The sequence below is a fragment of the Urocampus carinirostris genome, chromosome 13 (genome assembly GCF_059441175.1).
Source record: "Urocampus carinirostris isolate Australia breed hairy pipefish chromosome 13, RoL_Ucar_1.0, whole genome shotgun sequence".
Classification (NCBI taxonomy): domain Eukaryota; kingdom Metazoa; phylum Chordata; class Actinopteri; order Syngnathiformes; family Syngnathidae; genus Urocampus; species Urocampus carinirostris.
The window spans coordinates 41,545,255-41,563,499 of NC_142361.1; the positions used below are offsets into that span (position 1 = coordinate 41,545,255).

General features: G+C 44.5%; 3 protein-coding genes across 3 annotated transcripts; 1 reads left to right on the forward strand and 2 right to left on the reverse strand.

Annotated features, from left to right (window-relative positions):
- Positions 1-260: 260 nt before the first annotated feature.
- On the reverse strand, positions 261-15,477 carry ephx5 (epoxide hydrolase 5). The gene is made up of 9 exons (XM_088351794.1): positions 15,041-15,477; positions 8,273-8,492; positions 7,744-7,924; positions 6,380-6,592; positions 6,192-6,321; positions 5,201-5,412; positions 3,344-3,452; positions 3,167-3,283; positions 261-1,695 (listed from the first exon to the last, which is right to left on the reverse strand). Exons 1-9 carry the CDS (start codon positions 15,061-15,063, stop codon positions 1,497-1,499), a joined length of 1,404 nt encoding a protein of 467 aa, XP_088207920.1. The 5' UTR covers positions 15,064-15,477; the 3' UTR covers positions 261-1,496.
- On the reverse strand, positions 10,473-13,564 carry LOC148354575 (uncharacterized). Its single transcript, XM_088351989.1, has 2 exons — positions 12,469-13,564; positions 10,473-11,887 (listed from the first exon to the last, which is right to left on the reverse strand). The coding sequence occupies exons 1-2, from the start codon at positions 13,271-13,273 to the stop codon at positions 10,473-10,475; spliced, it is 2,220 nt and encodes a 739-aa protein (XP_088208115.1). The 5' UTR covers positions 13,274-13,564.
- Positions 15,478-15,689: 212 nt separating the features above from the next.
- On the forward strand, positions 15,690-17,753 carry LOC148354576 (cystatin-like). Its single transcript, XM_088351801.1, has 3 exons — positions 15,690-15,979; positions 16,679-16,780; positions 17,549-17,753. Exons 1-3 carry the CDS (start codon positions 15,776-15,778, stop codon positions 17,624-17,626), a joined length of 384 nt encoding a protein of 127 aa, XP_088207927.1. The 5' UTR covers positions 15,690-15,775; the 3' UTR covers positions 17,627-17,753.
- Positions 17,754-18,245: the final 492 nt, after the last annotated feature.

An 18,245-nucleotide genomic window follows, 5' to 3' on the forward strand; every position in this document is an offset into this window, starting at 1 on the left:
GCCTTATTCATTTCTACTTTTGTTTTATTTGAATGGACTGTTTTTTTCCCTCTCATCCGCACGAGGCCGGACAAAAAAACGAGAAAAAAAATGTCGGTTTGGTCACCGAGTCTCTTCAATTTGTATTCTACCTTGTGTTTTGCAGCACTCTTTTTCAGCTGTAATCAACAACACGCTGACACCTAGCGGTATAACAAACGAGCACGGTGCATTTTTATTAGCCGCTTGCTAAACATGGAATACGGTCAAAGACAAATCTCTTCGATATGATTGAAGTTTTTATCGTCACGGATAACAAGACGGTCAATATTGAAATGAGATTAGACACGACACTCCCGGAAAAACGCATAGTAAAGAGAAAATGAGCGAGTGATTTCATGTGCAATCGTTTTATGAAGGTAGTGTGTGACTGAAGGAAATCCGTTTTCATTTCTATCGTTTTGCAAACTTTCTAACATCGCAGCCTGAATAAATACGGCATCGAGGAAAACGGCGAGCTGCTATTTTCCACGACGCTCTTAATTAAAAAGAAATGTGGTGGCGTCTGCACACATTTGGGGTGCCCTTCCAGAGAAATGACGGCATGTTTTTGCCAACATTATTCATATACATAGCGGGAGCAACGTGGGAGGTTCTGTTGATCGGCACTGGATTATTCCATTGAAGGTATTGGAAAAATTGGCCTTGAAAGTGCTGGAATTTGGCCGTGAATCCTGTGTACAAACCTCGTATAAAAATTGGTTGCGCGCACGGCTTAAAATGGGGTTCTCAAATTTGCAGCCTGTGGGGTGATAGTTTGAGGCCCCGGCCTTAACACAAATATTTAAAGGGGCAGTGTGTATCATGAACGACTCTTGGTGGAAAAATATAATCTGTTAAAAAAACAAATCATGATTTAAAAGATAATCAAAAAAATACACGAACTATGAACTAAATGTCCATGTGTTAAAATACTCCTAAGTAGAGAAATTTGCATTATTTGACACGTTAGCCTCACTTAGATGGAGCTGACATCATTGTCGGCCATCTTGCTGCTGCAGTTAATCCCAAAACCCCTATTCTTTTTTTCCATCTTTTTTGTTACTTTTTGTCTTTTTTCGTTCTTTGCAAAAGACTGTGCTAATAAGAAAAATGCTGGGGTTTGGTCACTTCAAGACTGTCGTTTGTTTTCTTTCGTTTTAGCACTCGTTTTGCATTGCAAGGGACAATAAAGTGACATAGAGTGGTCACATCATACACCCTTTGATGTCAAGAACGGATTCCTTGATTACGGATCGATTTATTTTCACAATCTCAGTGATATTTGTTCTTTTCAGATCTAATTTTATGTAGCTTTTTTTTTTTTTTATAAATCAAAATCCAGTGCGGCCTATACAAAGACCCCAATCGAGTCGGGTTGTTCAATTGGAGCCCGCGGCTTTTAAAGGGGCGCGCTCTCTCGTCCGGGAACGACGGCATATCCCGTCAACGATCATTGACGAGACGTCAACGGCATTTTAGCGCTCCGCCTTCTGAATGAACTGAATTAGATCGTCGGCAAAGAGCTCGGGCTCCTCGAAGGCGGCAAAATGGCCGCCCCGAGGCATGAGGGTGTAGGAGAGGATGTTCCGGTAGCGGATCCGGGCCCAGGATCTCGGGCAGTGCATGAATTCGCCTGGGAAGGCGGCCAATCCCGTCGCCACAAATATTCCCGTCCTGAAAAGACAAAAAAACAAAAACTGATTCGAGCTCGGGTGAAAGGGGGGTTGGGAGGGCCGTGCTAGAAAAAACTAAACTCACTAGGGCCACACACACGAGAAGATAAGAGAGAGAACGATAGAAAGAAATGGGGAGAATAAGAAAGATAGTGAAAAATGAGAAAAACAGTGAGTGAGAAAGAAAGACAAATCCTGCTCCAGTTGCTTCGTGAGTGGCTTCATCAACTTTAAGTGAACATATTTCAAAGAGCATCTCGTTTTTCTCTTGTGCTTCTCTTGACGTTTCCCTGCGGGCCGGATTCAATCCCGTGACGGGTCTGAGCCGGCCGCATGATTTGACACCCCCGGATTAGGCCTCAGAATTGCCCAGTTGCTGTGACTTGTCCTTGCTCGGCGCATTTTCATCTATGAGCCTGCGACGGCCTACTTTACGGTTGGCGTCACGCTCCAAGATGGATTCGAAAAATACTCGCGCCGGTCAGAAGACAGAGGAAGAGAAGGCGGTCCTAACTTCCAGTCTACGTCGTGTTGTGTGTTTTTGTGCCGGAATCGGAGAGAAAAACCCACGGGATCCCGCCGGACAATCCTCATCGGTAAATATACAAGCGACTCGTGGATGCATTCTGGGGAAAAGATTGGACCGAGGCACTCGTCCAAAATGCTCAGGTTTGCAGCACACACTTCGTATCAGCTAAAAGAAATCAAACGTTTAGAATTGTTGCTATCGAGTCTAAATCAATTATTTCGGCAGAGTACCTTGTTATTTTCTTAGCTTCGGCTAACTACTAGCGTGTCGGCTAAATGCCATCGAGAGATGCTTCCCCTAAACAGGAACAATAAATACATGAATCATCAAATGTATCTACGAATTGACTTAGATTGTTTGCAATGCGTGGCCGTTTGTAATGTTCCACCCACGCTGTGTTTACAAGGCTACCGTTGGCATTTAGGCGACATGCTAACAGTTAGCTGAAGCTAAGAAAATGACAAGATATTTTGCTGATATAATAGCTAATATGCACTGGATAGCAACAACTATAAATGTTGAATTCCCCCTAGCTGATAGGAAGTCTCCGTTGCAAAGCAAGCATTTTGGATGAGTACCTCGGTCCAATCTTCCCACTTTGATGCATTTAACCACAACTCTGTTGTTTTTCTTTGATGAGGAGTGTCTGCCGGGATCCTGTGAAACTTAGCGATCCTCAATTCATTTTTTTCTTCTATTCTGCAACAGAAACAACTAGCGGCTACGACAGCCTTCTTTTCCTCTGTCTCCTGACCAGCGCAGGTATACTTTTTGCCTCCAGGCTAAGCCCAGCCCACCGGGTAGGTCACAATGTTGGCCAAAAAAATGAAAGGGTCTCGAAGCATTTTTGCACACGCGATTCACTTTGAAACAGTTGAGAGCATCGGGTTTCACACGGGTGAAGTCGAGACGCCCCCGTGCACGGGTGGGCGGCCAAGCGTACCTGGAATGGAGCCTATTGCCTTTCATGTTCTCCTTGTAGAAACGCATGGCGGAGACCATCGATTCCGTGGTCCAGTAGATGGTGACGATTGTCAGGAGATCGTCCAGGCTAAATTTTCTGTGTAGAAAATCCAGAATTTAGAAACAATCCGGTCAACGTTATGGATGGGAGGAGAACCTTTCGAGACCGCCGTCCTCCAAGTCCATGTAGTCCACGTTGGTGCCGGTGGAGAACTTTTCCAAGATGTATGCGGCCAAACCTGCCGGGGAGTCGTTCACGCCGCAGCCTAGAAAACAAAACCAGAATCCTAAACTCCAGCACAAAAAAACGGCATCCTTATCAAGTCAAGTCACATTTATTTATATAGCCCTTAATCACAAATATTTCTCAAAGGAAAATTTGGTCTCCTCTAATACAGGACCGATATTGCTGCCCGACGTATTGCCTGATATCGTTCGATCTTAGCCTTCAAAAAAATGATGTCGGAGCCGGCGTGAGGCCGACCGGTTCCCTTGCTTCGCGCAGGCAAAATCTCAGATTCGATTTGGGAGGAGAAAAGACGATTTATGAGAACACGCGTAAAGCCTGTCTTTGGGAACCACATCTAAAAATGTATTGACGTTCTTTAGATTTCTGTGTCTGCAGAGGTTACATGAACCCATATTATTGACACCTTTTTTTTGAAGAGTCGGTAAAAAAAAATGAAAGCCGTCTGTCATTTAGTGGGCCATAAACAACAGCAGGAGTCCTTAAAAGTGGGATGTCGGGCTGCACGATGAACCGTCATCGAATCGATATCGCCACGTAACGCAGTGCGATCGCGTGACCGCAAAACACTGCGTTTTTTTTTCAAGGATTCATAGTTCCAGTTTGTTATTTGAGTGACGGAGGGTTTGGCCAATCGGAAGCAGGTTTTAAAGGCGCCGACCGATAAAGGCGGGGCGACCTTTGCGCGACTTTGCAGCCGGGCGCAAAACTGGCCACCCCAACAAAGGCCTCGGCTTGGAGCAATAATGGTTCCTTACATTGGTCAACGATACGGGACTCTTGAGGAAAGTCCGAAGAGCGCAAAGAAAAGCTCATTTTTATCGCGTCTGGGAATCGACTCGGAAGGGAAAGCTAACAACTCTTAAGCCTGGCTCGTCACAAACTCCAGATCCATTATAACCCATGAAAAGGAAGTACTATCGTGGAAAAGTGCAACATTTGCGACTCCGATCATTACAAAACCTTGCGAAGGTCGCTTGCCAGCCTTTCTCTAAGTCGTTTTCTTACGCTGAAAGGAGAAGCCCTCCTATTTCGTTGTACTTTTGAAGAATGTCAATAACGTTCAACTGCAATTCTACAGTTAATATTTGGTTAGTCGTATACTCTGTCTCTAAATACGTCATCTCAAGTTATGTTTGCGTGTCGCTAAGTTCTCCCAGAAAACTAAAGCCTAGAAAAGAAAACAAAATGTCCTTTCAAATTCAAAAATGGCATCAAAATTGCAATTTAGGTCTGAAAAATCCCAATTTGTTTTTTTTCCCCCCAGAATCGCACAGTCCTAGCAGGACGCGTCGTTTCAGGTGGCTTGAAAAAGTTGAAAGTAAGAAAGGGCCGCTTTCAAATGCCAACCCAAACCCCAAAAAGAGTTTATGAGCTGTCTGAGACTACCATGTTTTGTTTTCAAGGATTGAAAAGTGTTGGAATTTGGGGTCAAATGCTTGACATTGTTGCCGTATTTCTCAACCAATCTGCTCGAAAATGAGGATGACGCGTCTCAGTGGTGGCAACTGTGACTTTGGTAAATGACACGTGATTATTTGGATCCGGTTCCCTATCGGTCGGGAGCCGGTGCTTGTCGATCACTTTAATTAGCCGACACGTTCGCCAACCGTACGTCACTCGGAGGGATCTGCCGAGGCCCCAAAGAGAGCCGACTCTCGCCGTTCGTTTCAAAGAGCCCTTTCGTAGAGCCGTTTCGTAGAGCCGGTCCCTCGGCCAACAACGCACGCGCGACGAGCAGCAATACAACGACGCTCGCTATCGTACCGACGGTATCGGGTTTAGTGGCCTGAATGTGGAAGTATCCCGATTCCCTCAAGATGCTCCAAACGTTCTTCTGGAAGAACGGGAACAAGCGGCGGACGTCTTCTCGACTCAGGCCCGCCAGGGAGGGGAGATGGCGGCCGATCAGAAGAGAGAGCAGCACTTTGAAGCCCCTCCTGGAGGAGAACAGGTTGAGGTGGAGACCTTTCACGCATCTGCAAAAAGAGAGAAAGAAAGGTTGAAGCGCAAATATTTGGGCTCCTTGACTCGTCCCTGGCTGTCGACTGCAGAAAGGAGGCGCGAAGGGCGCGCCGTCGGTCTTCGGAAAAGGTGGGACCTTGGCGCCACGGCCGAACCCCTGCCGACAGAGCTCGCCGGCGGACGGCAGGTGCAAAACGTCAGGGGGGGGAAAAATGAAAGGTGAAAAATTCTCCGGTTTATTTTAAAAAGGACACACAAAAAATCGTTTTAAAAAAGGAAAATAAGCGAGGGATATAAAAGAAGAGAACTGAAGGAAATGAGTAAGGAATATACAAAAACAACAGGAGAGAAAAAAGGAAAATGTAAGAAAAAACAGGGAAAAAAAGAACATGTTTTAAAATAAATGAAAATAAGTGAGACATAAAGACGAGATATAAAGAAAAAGGAAAGTTATGCAAAAAGAGAAAAAAATGTTTTGAAAATATAAAAGGAAAGCGGAAAATTTAAGGGCAAAAAACAAAAGTAAAAAGGGGGGGAAAGGAGAAGGCTTATTCTTCTCTGGGCAGGGGCCATCACAACCCTAAACAAGCAAAAGTGCAAAAGAAATCCCTTTCCGGTCGCACTATGATTCCATCTGAGAGCAGCTAGGAAACACGATCAAGATGCGGGCCTTTTTCTCTTTGGGGTCTCGGTTTATCCCGGAGCCCCCGCGTCCCGTCTCATTACTGGATGGGAAGAATCGAGGAACGCGCGCGGCGTTTCGCGGGCAAAAGGAAAGTATGGCGGCTCTTACTCGGGTTTCATCTGCGCCATGTGGGTGGTGATGACGGAGCCCCAATCTCCTCCCTGCAGGTAGAAGCGCGAATAGCCCAAACGCTCCATCAGCTTCAGGAAAATCCGGGCGACCGCCAGCGCGTCCAAACCTGCGAAGGCCCCGAGAGGGTCAATCCGGGTCTCGACGGACCCCGGCGGGAACGATACCTGCTTTGCGGGGGGCCTCGGAGAAGCCGTAGCCGGGTACGGAGGGGCAGACCACCTCGAAGGCAGGCCCGTCGGGGCGCTCGTCGGCGAGCAGGGGCAAAATCTTGTAGAATTCGAAGAAGCAGCCCGGCCAGCCGTGAACCAGCATCAGGGGGATCGCCTTCTGGTCCTTTCGGGGCCTGGCTCGCACGTGGACGAAATGCACCTGGATTCCTGAGACCGTCGCCAAAGTGCCGACACCACGAGTTAATAGAATGAGGAGAGGAGACGTCAACGGATTTTGCGACGCGCGAGGAGAACCGATAAGAACAGCGACCGTGATTTCAACGGTGCGCGATATCATCCCCTTTGCAGGTGTCCCATACGGAATTAACCTAGCAACTTTTGAAAAGGGACATGATCGCCTCCTTGTGGTCAAACAAACTATTGTTTTGGATAATAGGCAAACTATTGTAGGGACAGAAACTTGTATTTATTGAAGCTATTGTGAGCTGAGGGTGCTGCTTAGGGTACCACATAAGACACCAAAACCTGTATTTCCTTCTTTTTTTCCTCTCATTACTTATTTTCTTTTTTCTTTCTTGACAGAAGGGCCAAGCGGAAAAGAACCCTTTTCCATGGTTGAGATGTTTCCCTTTCAATAGGACATTGAGTGCTCCCGTTAAATTTTAAAATATTAAACAAGGTGCTCAGATACATCTTCTGTTTCTTTGAATACAGGAGAAAGGTCCTTCCCTCCGAGGCGCCATTTTTCTCTGGTGATTGGTCAATGTTGCATTTTGGGAGGGGTTCTGTGTTATTGACTTAACCCTTTTTTTGTAGATTTATAAATATTATTTCCTGTGTTTTTCAGGGTTATTGTGTCTCTATAAAAAATTGTGTTTATTCTTTTTTCAATATCTCTTTTTCCTATTGAGGTTGTATTTTTTTCTTTTGTTTATTTCTTTTCCACTTATGTCTTTTGTTTTTTTCAATCGCCCCCTTTGAAATCATCCAGCGCATCATTGTTCATAATAATCGGTCACGAGGGGATTAAAGCGACACAAACGACCCGAAGAGTCGCTCGGGACCCGAAAGAGCCGGCTCTTTCGAGCGAGCCGAGCAGAAAGCCGCTTCTCTAGAAAGAGTCGGAGGTCCCATCTCTACGATAAACTGGGATTCTTTTTTGGAAGGGTTAGTTTACTTTACAACGCAAAGCGAAAAGGAAAAATCCCAAGTTTGGTCGCGTGTTAAAAGCACCCCGTTATAATTCACAGATGACTGTTCGGTGTGTAAAAGGGTCGGAAGATGGAATAGACGCATTTGGACTCGCCGCTTTGCCAAGTCACTTGGAAACAAAGTGGTTTCGGGACAGCCAAAGTTACCTTCGATTTGAGTTTTGAAATGCGGATATTTGTTGAGGAGCTCCACTTGCTTCTTCCAGTCAAAGCGGTGTCTCCAATAGGAAACCAGTCGCTTCAGATAAGTGGAGTTGAAGCCGTAATGGAAAGCGGCTCCTTCCATCGGCTCCGAGAAGCGAGTTCTGTCCAGGCGCTCGTGGAGATCCTGAAAATCGCATTTTTGAAAACAATTTCGGGTCAATGAACGGAAACCGGTAACTTTCTAAAGCTGTGACTCTCGGGTCTGCGGATGGAAGAAGCGGAAGAGGTTTCTGTAGCAGGAATGAAAGCAGGATGGTGAAGAGTTTTGCAGCCAGCCAGAGATTCTCTACACGAGTGTCCACGCAAATTTGGAACTCAATTATTTTCAGAGTAATGCGCTACTTTTTGGGCGATAACATGAGTGAGTTACTTTTCAAAGAAGTAAATCACTCATGGCGGGTTTTTTTTTTTTCAGTAACACGCCCAACACCCGTCACAAAAGTTCGTCTTTTGGGTTTTGTAGTGCGCCGACCTTGATTTCCTCATCTGAGGTTTGGATGCGAAAAGGACGAACGCTCTCGTCTTGAAATGTGGCTTTCTCTCCGGCTCCCCACCATCCTTCGCCCATCGGAATCCTTTCCGTTGTCCGACTTCGGATTTTGCGTCGCCACAAAAGAAAAGCCAGTCCTGCCGCCGCCGCCGTTCCCACGAGCATTTGCTTGTGGGAAGCGTCCAAACTCAGGAAGGAGGCTCTAAAAAAAAAAAGAAGACATTTTGACTTCACACACAGTCCATTTACCAGAGTACCATACGCGTTGTTTTTATCTCCTCCGGTCTTCCGACAATGAAACGAGCAGTAAGCCATTTTAATGGCGTGTAAGTGTGTGTGTGTGTGAATGGGTAAAGCGTGAAGTACATGGTTGGGCGCCCATCTTAGGAGCAAAGAGGTGGCAGGTTGGATTCTCGAGTCCTCCGAGTTCTATGCAGAAGTGTCCTCGGGCAAGCCAGTTAAAGCCCTTATGCCCCCGATGTGTGGGTAGGCTCTTTGCACGGCTGAGGCCACTATCGGTGTGTGAGTGTGTGTGTGAAAGGGTAGAGTGTAAGGTCTGTTTCTAGAGCGCTTGTCCCTGGGACCAAGAGGCAGCGGGTTGGATTCCCGGGCCCTCCGGGTTAAATGCGGAAGTGTCCTCAAGCGAGACAGTGAAGCCCTTATGCCCCCGATAGGCAGTCAGGCGCCTTGCATGGCCGAGTATGTATGTATGGGTGAGTGTGAAGTACGTTGTAAAGTGCTTTGGCAGGGTTTCAGTGACTGGTAAGCCGCTAACTCAAATGCAGACCATTGGTGAAAAAAAACGCACGTAGGTCTTACACTCACATATTACGATGCACTATTCTGCTTATTGATCCTGATGGTGTTTTTTTCCCCTTTAAGGCAGCAACGTTCCAGTCAAATGGAGCTCAAATCACAATCCGAGACGCACCCAAAGGCAATTCAATGCTCTTATTGAAGAATCTGGATGCTTTTGCTCTCTTTTGAAAGGGAACACTCTCAATGTTTCGTCCCAAACTGAAATAAGTGCTACTAACATTGAGTAAACTAAGTCGGAACGCAGAAATAGAAGATTTTTCTTTCTCAATCGAATGCCAACAGATGAGTGTCACTTAAACATCTTAGCTGGAAATCACAATAGCTTGAAGCCTTTACCTAGTCCATACCTGCCAACTTTTGAAAGTGAAAAAGCCTAGTAGCTAGGGTCCAGGGGCCGCAGGCCCTGGTCAGGTCCAGGACGATGTCCGGTGGGGGGTTCAGGGGGGTGAAGCCCCCCTGAAGTCAAAGGATTTTTAGCATTTTCAGGGCTTAAAATGCAGCTAAGAAGTAACAAATTTTACATTTTTTTCACAATCACAACCTCATGTTTACAGTCAATTTACCTAAACTGTACTGATGGAAATAATCAAAAGAAAGTTCTTTAAAGCTCAACAATGTATTTAATATAACAAAGTCATAGAAAACCCTCATAGTTTTCTTTTCTTTTCAATATTTGATACAATAAGAAACAAAACATTTAATTTTTTATCATTGAAGTAATATTATTCAGTGTTGGTTCTTGGGTTGGTTTTCAGGTTAGTTTGGAAACTTGTTATTTGAGATATTCCAATATATTTGTGAGTGAATAATTATATAATTGATTTTGATCAGTTTTTATATAAATAAAATAACAACCAGGCCCAACACTGACTAATAGTTAAATTTTACATGCAATTTAACTATTGGAAGCAGTTGAAGATAAAACAAAATTTGGCAAACAATAATTAAACTAATTATCTAACTAAGAAAACATTTCACTGGCACATTTCCAAGTGTCACTGCACTGCATACAAGTGTATGTCCATTGAGGCAGTCACTTCTCATCTTAGAAATTCCCAATTTCACTTAACTGACTTCAGCACATATTTAAGCAATAAACAAACTAAAGGCTAAATCTATATATATCATGCAAACAATTTCACTGGCACATTTCTAAGTGTCACTGCTCCATTGAATCAGTCACTTCTCAAAGTGAAGCAAGGCACACCAGAGTCAATTGAACATGCGAGGCCAAAAGATTTTTCTCCGCTGAAAAGCAGATAATAAGAGACTGAAAAGCCATAAACATGCATGGGTTGATTCACTTTAGCAAAATTAATGATATCCAAATGTTCTCCATGTTATACAAGCTACAGCCTAAGCATTATTTGTTTTCCATTGTGCATCGTTTTGATTTTTTCAACTGGTCTTTCGAATGGGTCACACTGTGGCACTTGTATCCAGATGATGTCATCATCATTTTCCTAGTCATCAGGCTGCCAAGCACTTTGGTCGATAGACTTGCCCGGAACTCCGTCTTGTTCTTGTTGACATGACTGAAGATGCGTTCACAGTCTGCGTTGCTGTGATAAATCACCAACACAGACTTGGCCACTTTGAAGAGGGCTCCAAACTTGGCCTTGCCAGTGGCTGGGTCCTTGAGTTTTGAGAGCTCGTTCCACGCTGTGTCCACTCGCTCAGCTTCTGTGATGGCAGGGGTGAGTGGATCGCACTGGTATACGAGGAACTCCTCTTCCAGACTCCTCTTGTCATCCTTGGTCAGGAGGTGAGGGTACCTCTCAGCAAAGAATCTCACCTGGCTGAACTTGCAGTCCTGCCTGTAGCTGATATCCAGCATCCGGGCATTCACCAGAACTTCATCCCCAAAGGGAAATGCGCTGATCATGTAGCTGCATGTGCTGCTGTAGAATGCCCTGACACTGGAAAAGAAAGTGGTGAGGTCACATTCCTTTGCATGTTCAGCCACATAGTCCCTGCAGTTGGTTCCCATGAAGAGATCCTCGTCGTCCTTCTGGTTGGCCCGGTCCTTAAAGTTCACCTTTGTGATGTCACTGGCAGCGATGATGACCTTTGGCTTCATTAAGCACATGATGAGCTTGCTGAACTGAGTCGAGAGCACATGGTGCAAGCGATGCACGCAGGGTTCATCTTTTTGGAGGAAGGTGTTGGTCTCGTTGAAGATTGGCAAGACTGCCATCAAGAAATGGGCATACAACAAAGTGTTCTTGTCACTCATCTTGGTGAGGATAAGGCTGGCTTTGCTGCTGCTGGTCTTGGTGTCATCTTCTTTCTTCTTCTCCTTCACCTTCTTAGACTTGTCCGCCACTTCCTTCTCCTTGAACATGTACCTGGCCAAGTCGAAGGTCTTGGAGGAGTCTGCTTTCTCATCTGTTGCCTGAGGAGCGGCCGTGTCCAGCTTCCTTTTCTTCTCCTCCGACTTCTTCACATCAGGAGTGTAGGGCCTCTTTCTTCCTCTGCTGGATGGCATGCTGGACTTCTTCTCATGACCCACCTCTGCCTCAAAGAACTTGATGAGAGCCGTCCACTGCTGAAGGAGTCGGTCCAAGCAATGCTCCAGGGACAGCCATCTCGTTGACACATGCTTCAGGATCTTGGCCTTGGGTAGACCTTCCTCTTCTTGGAACTGTCGGAGTGCCTGCTTGCGTTTGCTGCTCTTCTCCAAGTAGTAGAACACGTCCACAAGCAGATCATCTAGCTTCACTGGCAATTGCTTCGCCCCTCTCTGAACAGCCAAGTGGATGAGATGGCAGGAACAACCTGCAAATTAATTGCAAAAATTGTAAATGTTCATGGATAAATAGATAATATCCCCAATTCTGGAACATAATCTAAATGCATAAAAACAAGGTTGTCATGGTGTAGTAAAAATTAATACTGTAGTCATAATGTCAAGAGATGTAATGTTGGTGGTAATGGTTAATGCAAGTCCTCATATACCTATGGCTGATGGATTGTAATTTGCTTTAAATCATGTAATTTTAGTAATATTTTATTAAAAACATTATCTGAAGTTTTGATATTTAAAAATTAGGAGTATAAGAAATAACATGACATTTCCTGAAACTACTTTGTAAAACATAACTAATTAATTACATCTATACAAACACACATCTCAAGGTGATTACTATGGGCACATAAAAATAATTAAATGACAAATTTTACTTGAATTAAAATATCTCAATATTATAATTGAAATCAGTACTGTAAAAGAATCTATGGAAAATTGTATTTTCAAGTGATATATTTGATACCATAAATTAATCAGCTTGCAGCGTTTTCGTAATAGGCACATCGATATGAAATAATAATAATTTTGAATAAATTGCATAGTCAATTACCTGCGATGTATGCCGATGGAGATTTTTCTGTGATGAAGGACGCGACTCCTTTCTTGGATCCAAGCATAACAGCGGCGTTGTCGGCAGCAAAACACACTAAATTATCCCAGGGAATGTTGTTCGAGTTCATTTCTTTTTCGATAATCTTAAAAATGTTCTCGCCCGTCGATGCCGTGTTGCATTCTCTCAACGAAAGAAGCACTGACAGAACTTTTCCTGTTTGGTTATCGAAGAATCGTACACAAATTGGATAAAGTTTTACATCGTCGTAGTCTGTACTTCCATCAGTAGACATGCTAAAAGGCGAAGATTTGATGACATCGACGATGCTTTGTGATGATTCTTCACCAAGGCACTGAACGATGTTCGAAGTTTTCGTTCTCCCACAACCATATTTTTTAGCGATCTTAGAATCGGGAAACATTCTCCTGAAAAGCGGTCCCATGTGGTCGGCCATAGCGATTGGAACACCATGTTCAATGATCGCTTCAGTAAATAACACTTCGGCATTTATGACGTCCAAAGAATCGGTTGGGGCGACAAAAAAAGTGGAGATTTTGCCGCTGGAATTACTGTCATTGGCATTTGATTTGTGTTTTTTCGTTCCAACGTGGTCTTTAACGTCGCTAATTCCTCCATGACCCACAGAAAAGTCTTGTCTACACAGTGTGCAGTTCGCGTAATTTTCACCTTTTCTCGATCTGATAATTACTCCAGGGAAAGCTTTGAAATATTCTTCACGAAAGCACTGTAATTTTCGTTTCGGTTTCACAATTTTCTGCACTTTTTCTCCGGTAGATTCCATGATCTATTCAAAGCACCGTGACCTACATCTCGGTTCCTTCTCGCTGCCGATTAAACAATGGCAGTGCTCCAATTGAGCTAAAAATAAACCTCCCGCATGCGCAGACGACTGGCAGTGCCGATAGCCTTTGTTTGAAATGGTACTTCGCGATCTCGCGGTGGAATGTTTTTCGTTCTTTATTTACGATTTTTTTTTTTTTTTTTTAAGGGGAAAACCGTAGTTTTTGTAATGAAACCGAAACACCGTAGTGGGTTCAAGAAAACCGTACTCATTACGGCAGAACCGTAGTAGTTGGCAGGTATGCTAGTCCCAGGTCAAAGTTGATCACAAACTAAACATGGTATTTGACACTGTTTTCCAAGGGTAACTTTCGGCGATTTTAGACCACCAGTTTACAGCCCTAAAACTTCTGCAACAAATTCGATTCCATTCAAAATCCATAGAAGAGTAAACCAGCAAATCTCAAGTCGTGAGGGTTCTCTGTGTATACGCAGACCCCGTCCTACTTACAAGGGACGATCGTTCATAAGTTGAATTTGTTGGTAAGTTCCTTCAGTGCGTATGCTTAAGGTTGATATAAAATACGTTTAAGGCTTGTATAAGTCACCTGTATTCGTTTTGTACTCAAAAAAATAAACATTTCATTTAATAATACGCTCTTTAAAGTTAAGTCTAACTTCCTTTTGGAAGATGCGCTTCAAGAGGTCCTCCTCCGTGGTAGAGAGTGGGCGAGAAAAAGTATTCCGACCATTTTCTCAACCGCACCGAGCTTCCTTATTCCACTTTCGTTTCAAATGAGACGGCTCGCCTCTTCGTTACACTTTACACCAACCATATAGAATGGATGCGTGAGATGTTAAACATTACAAATGTCAAAGTCCTTAGCGCGTTGGAGATACAGTATAGAATGTTTACACAGGAACTAGGAAGATGAAGCGGATTTGTTTCTTCATAGTAGATGCTGGGCGACCTCTCGCAGCGCCACCACACGCCGATAGCGGCGGAAATAAGCACTACAACGCTGTCCTGTACTCAGAAAAAGGTGCACACGATACAAAATTGAACCTTCAGCGATGACCGGATATTTTTCCGCGTCCCGAAAAAAGTGTTCGTATGTACCGTTTACCCTAAGTCGAATGGTCGTAAGTAGGGGAGCGTCTGTATATCGTCTAGATAGAAATGTTGGTGATAGGAACGAGTGGACTGACTCGGGCGCCGAGGTGTTTAACTTGTTCGGGCGTTTGGGTTTGAAGTTCTTCCAGTTACAATTTTGGACTGGGAAACGCTAACGTCATTATTGATAAATATCCGTAATTGATGCCTAATCCTTGAACTCGTCTGGATTTCATAGTGCCCTGTTGTGCCGTAGAAGGCGATAACGCTTCAGAGGACAATGGCATACAAACTAATGCCAACTGTTGTCGATCACGAGAGAACCGCAATTGCGAAGCCACCGGAGAGTAGTGTCTGCGTCATTTTTAAGCAGACTTGTTGAGGATTGTGGCAACAATTTCCAGCATTTACAAGTACCTCACCCGAAATTCAAGCACTTTGCAAACTTGTACAGACCTTGGGTAACTTTGTTTTTTTTCCCTAAAATGTACTCGAGAACGGTATCGTTTCAATCCAAGCAGATGCAGCACAACCTCAGGCAGTTTGAGAGTCCTATTTCATAGTCTGTAAAGCTGTGAGTAAATAGGCGCCGCGTTGTGTTTGGAAGCTTTATTGTGGCTTCGTTGATCGTCGGCTAAGATGCTATTGACTTACTTGATCCAACGTATTGTTTCCATGTCGACGGGAAGGCAAACGCCCACCGACGGACCCGTCGATTTCCGGAAATATTTGTTTTTTCGAGTTGTGAAATGTTTTTTGAGTTGTTTTGGGAAATGAACGGAAGACGAACTTTGGACTTCTCGCAAGTTTCAATGACCTTTTTTCGTCATCCGATGGACCGAAAAGGAGCCAATCACGTCATGTTTTGAATTCCGGCTCTTTTTTTGTGAAGCGTCTTTCCGGCTCAGCTCACTAAGAAGAGTTGACTCCCAAAAGGCTCTTTAGATTTGGGGGTCGCGTTGATCCACGTAATACTAATTATTAAGTGACATTATGCACGCAAAAAAACAATATGAATAACAGAAACCGAACAAAGGAATGAGAACCAAAATAAAATGGAAATAATAAAGGAAGAAAAAAAAAACAAGAAAGTAGAAAGCGAGGAAAAAAGGGAAATGTAAAAAAATAATAGAAATAGAGAAAAGGGTTCTTCTTGGTAATATTAAAGGGTCGTTCGTAGGCGGATTCTTTTGAGTCAGCCGAGCCGAAAGAGCCCATTCTCTAAAGAGAGGCCACTCTTCCCCTCCCGAATGTCCTGGTCATCCATTTCCGGAATCAACATCAGCGTTGTCGTCAGAAGCAGCCAATCAGGGGGCTCGGCCTCCGCCGTGACGCACTTGTTTTTATAGAAGGGAGGAAAAGAGTCAGCGAAGGAGAGAAGAGAGAAAGATGGACGCTAAGTTAGTCGTTGTTTTTGCGGGAGCCTTTTTCGTGGCCCTGGGTTCGGCCGCCATGGTGGGAGGTCTTAGCGAGGCGGACCCGAAAGAGGAAGGCGTCCAAGACGCCCTCAACTTCGCCATAGCGCAACATAATTCGGCCTCCAACGATCTCTTCCTTAGGGTCCGGACCGGAGACGTCAAAGTTAGAAAACAGGTCAGTAGACGTCGCTAGATTTCACATACATCAAGTGATTTGTAGCTCTCCACGAGGGATATTTGGAAAAACGACCAAATATTTCCAAACGGAAATGGGATGTTTGCTCTCGCTTCAAAATAAAGCGGCCGTGTACGAAAATGCCAGTCTCCTGCCGAGACATTTTAGTTGTTAAACATTGAAAAACAGGTAGATTAAAAACACGGCAGGGTTTTTTCAAGTGGATAAAATGGGATGTCTGACATGTTAAACGCTAGTGTCGGTTAGTACGTAATGGAATAGTAAGAGTATGAGCAAGTGCACTTTTTTTGGACATCAAAAAGCACTTCATGTTATCAAGCACTCTCTTTTTCTTTCATCAATTCGTCTTCAGAATGGGTAAATGGTCTGCATTTATGTACAGTAGCGCTTTACAAGTCAATGAAGGCTTCCCAATACAAAACAAAACGTGCTGGTTTTGACATCGGAAGTGGCGAACGTTGAAAAACGGAAATCGCACACTCCTGGTCTCCTTTCAAAATAAAACGGGCGTCGTCTAAAAGACGAGTCTCCTTTCAAGGTTTCTTGTCGTTTGAATTTGAAAAAGAGATGGATTTCAAAAGAAAGCTCGCTCGTTGTTTTTAAGGGGAGAAACGTCAACCGTGTCAAGTCTCGTGAGGCGTGCGCTTTGTGGTTGACGACGGTTGCCGTGTTTTTCAGGTGATTTCGGGCATCAAGTACGTCATCACCGTCAATCTGGCCAGGACCAATTGCAGGAAGGACGCCCCCGACGAGCGCTGCGACTTGTTGGCCCAAGCTCCGGTAAAAGCCTCTCCCGAGATTCTTCCTTAACCTCGCGTCGACCTGTTCAGTAATGAGCTCACCCGTGCTGGGTCATTGTGATTTTCTAGTCGACTGATTTCTTTAGTGATTGTCTGAGTCGCTTGAACCCTACTTCAAATAATCAAGCTGCTCATAACATCAACACACCATGTTATTATTCGGAACTGCCCGTGAAAGTGGGGGCTCTCTGCGCTCAGGAGTTATAAAAAGTATCTTGACGCTTCAAAAAGCAATGAAAACTGCAGGTGGTGAAAAGGGAACAAAATAAACAGGGGGTTAAAAGGTTGAAAAAAAGGGGAATAGAGAAAGATAAAGAGAAGTATGGGGAAAGAAGTCATTATAAAGAAAAGGGGGGGGATAAATGAAGTATAGGAACAAAACTAAGGAGAAGTAGAATAAAATATACAGGAAAAATGAAGATGCGAAAAGAAACGCAACAAAGAAAGGATGGAAACAACTAAAAAAAAGTTTTTTGCCCCGCCCTTCTACCACCCAGAACAGGCACGCAAAACAGTGGGCACACAACTTATGTCATTGCACGCTTATCATCACCGAGGCCAGTCTCCGATACTGTTGCCCGTTTCATCCCACCTTCTTTTCTCTTTCTTGTCCATGACTTCCAAAACGGAGTCCCCCATGAAGTCTCCATGACCTGTTTTGAGCCACTTTTATCCAATCTCGCGAGCAAACTTTCGCTACAGTGACGATAAATCCCTTTTTGTTTTGTTCCTCTTTCTCCTTCTCTAGCCTCTGCAGTGCACTTTCACAGTGTGGAGTCAACCATGGCTGCAGCGCCTGGAGCTGCTCGGTCAGCAAAACTGCTAAAAGGAGAAGACGGTGTCTGCACCAATTCCATCCCGCTCCCATCCTTTCAAAGACAAACTTTTGCTTTAGCGTAGAACGATGTCACTTTGCAGTATTTCTTGCCATTAAAGTTTTCAAGCGACGGCAAGCCCGATTCTCTCGTCTGTCGGCCGACCGAAGGCTCTCTCCGATATAACAGGTAACGCTACGGCTCTACAAATGGAGACCCCGACCGAGCGGGAGCCGGCTCCCCTCTGAGTTAGTCGCGTGTCCTCGGGAGACGACGGGAGTCGGCTCCTCCTCGATCTGGAGAGGGATCTCCGCCGGACAGGTGAATAGACCGAGTTGCAGGGTACTGGAAAAACCGTCACGCTGGCCTTGAAAGTGCTTCAAAAGTGCTTGAATTTGAACATAAAAAAGGTGAACCCACCTCACGGTTAACTTGGAACCGGGTTGTCCAACGTTCGTCCTGTCTTTGAATTGTTGTCGTATTTCGCTGGAATTCTTCTTGGCACTCAAATTGGTCATTTCATATTTTTTTTTATATAAAATGACTTATTTTACCTGTAGTTGTGGAAACAGGTGTTGGCCCGGAGAGGGATGGGAACCCTCGGGCTGTACTTACTCGAGACACGCCACA

Coding starts and splice junctions, on each gene's coding strand:
- LOC148354575 (XM_088351989.1), bottom strand. CDS start 13,273: ATGGAATCTACCGGAGAAAAAGTGCAGAAAATTGTGAAACCGAAACGA. Junction 11,888..12,468: donor TCCATCGGCATACATCGCAG/GTAATTGACTAT, acceptor ATTAATTTGCAG/GTTGTTCCTGCCATCTCATC.
- ephx5 (XM_088351794.1), bottom strand. CDS start 15,063: ATGGAAACAATACGTTGGATCAA. Junction 6,322..6,379: donor CGAGGCCCCCCGCAAAGCAG/GTATCGTTCCCG, acceptor GGGCCTTCGCAG/GTTTGGACGCGCTGGCGGTC. Junction 3,284..3,343: donor GAGGACGGCGGTCTCGAAAG/GTTCTCCTCCCA, acceptor TTTTCTACACAG/AAAATTTAGCCTGGACGATC.
- LOC148354576 (XM_088351801.1), top strand. CDS start 15,776: ATGGACGCTAAGTTAGTCGTTGTTTTTGCGGGAGCCTTTTTCGTGGCC. Junction 15,980..16,678: donor ACGTCAAAGTTAGAAAACAG/GTCAGTAGACGT, acceptor CGTGTTTTTCAG/GTGATTTCGGGCATCAAGTA. Junction 16,781..17,548: donor ACTTGTTGGCCCAAGCTCCG/GTAAAAGCCTCT, acceptor CTCCTTCTCTAG/CCTCTGCAGTGCACTTTCAC.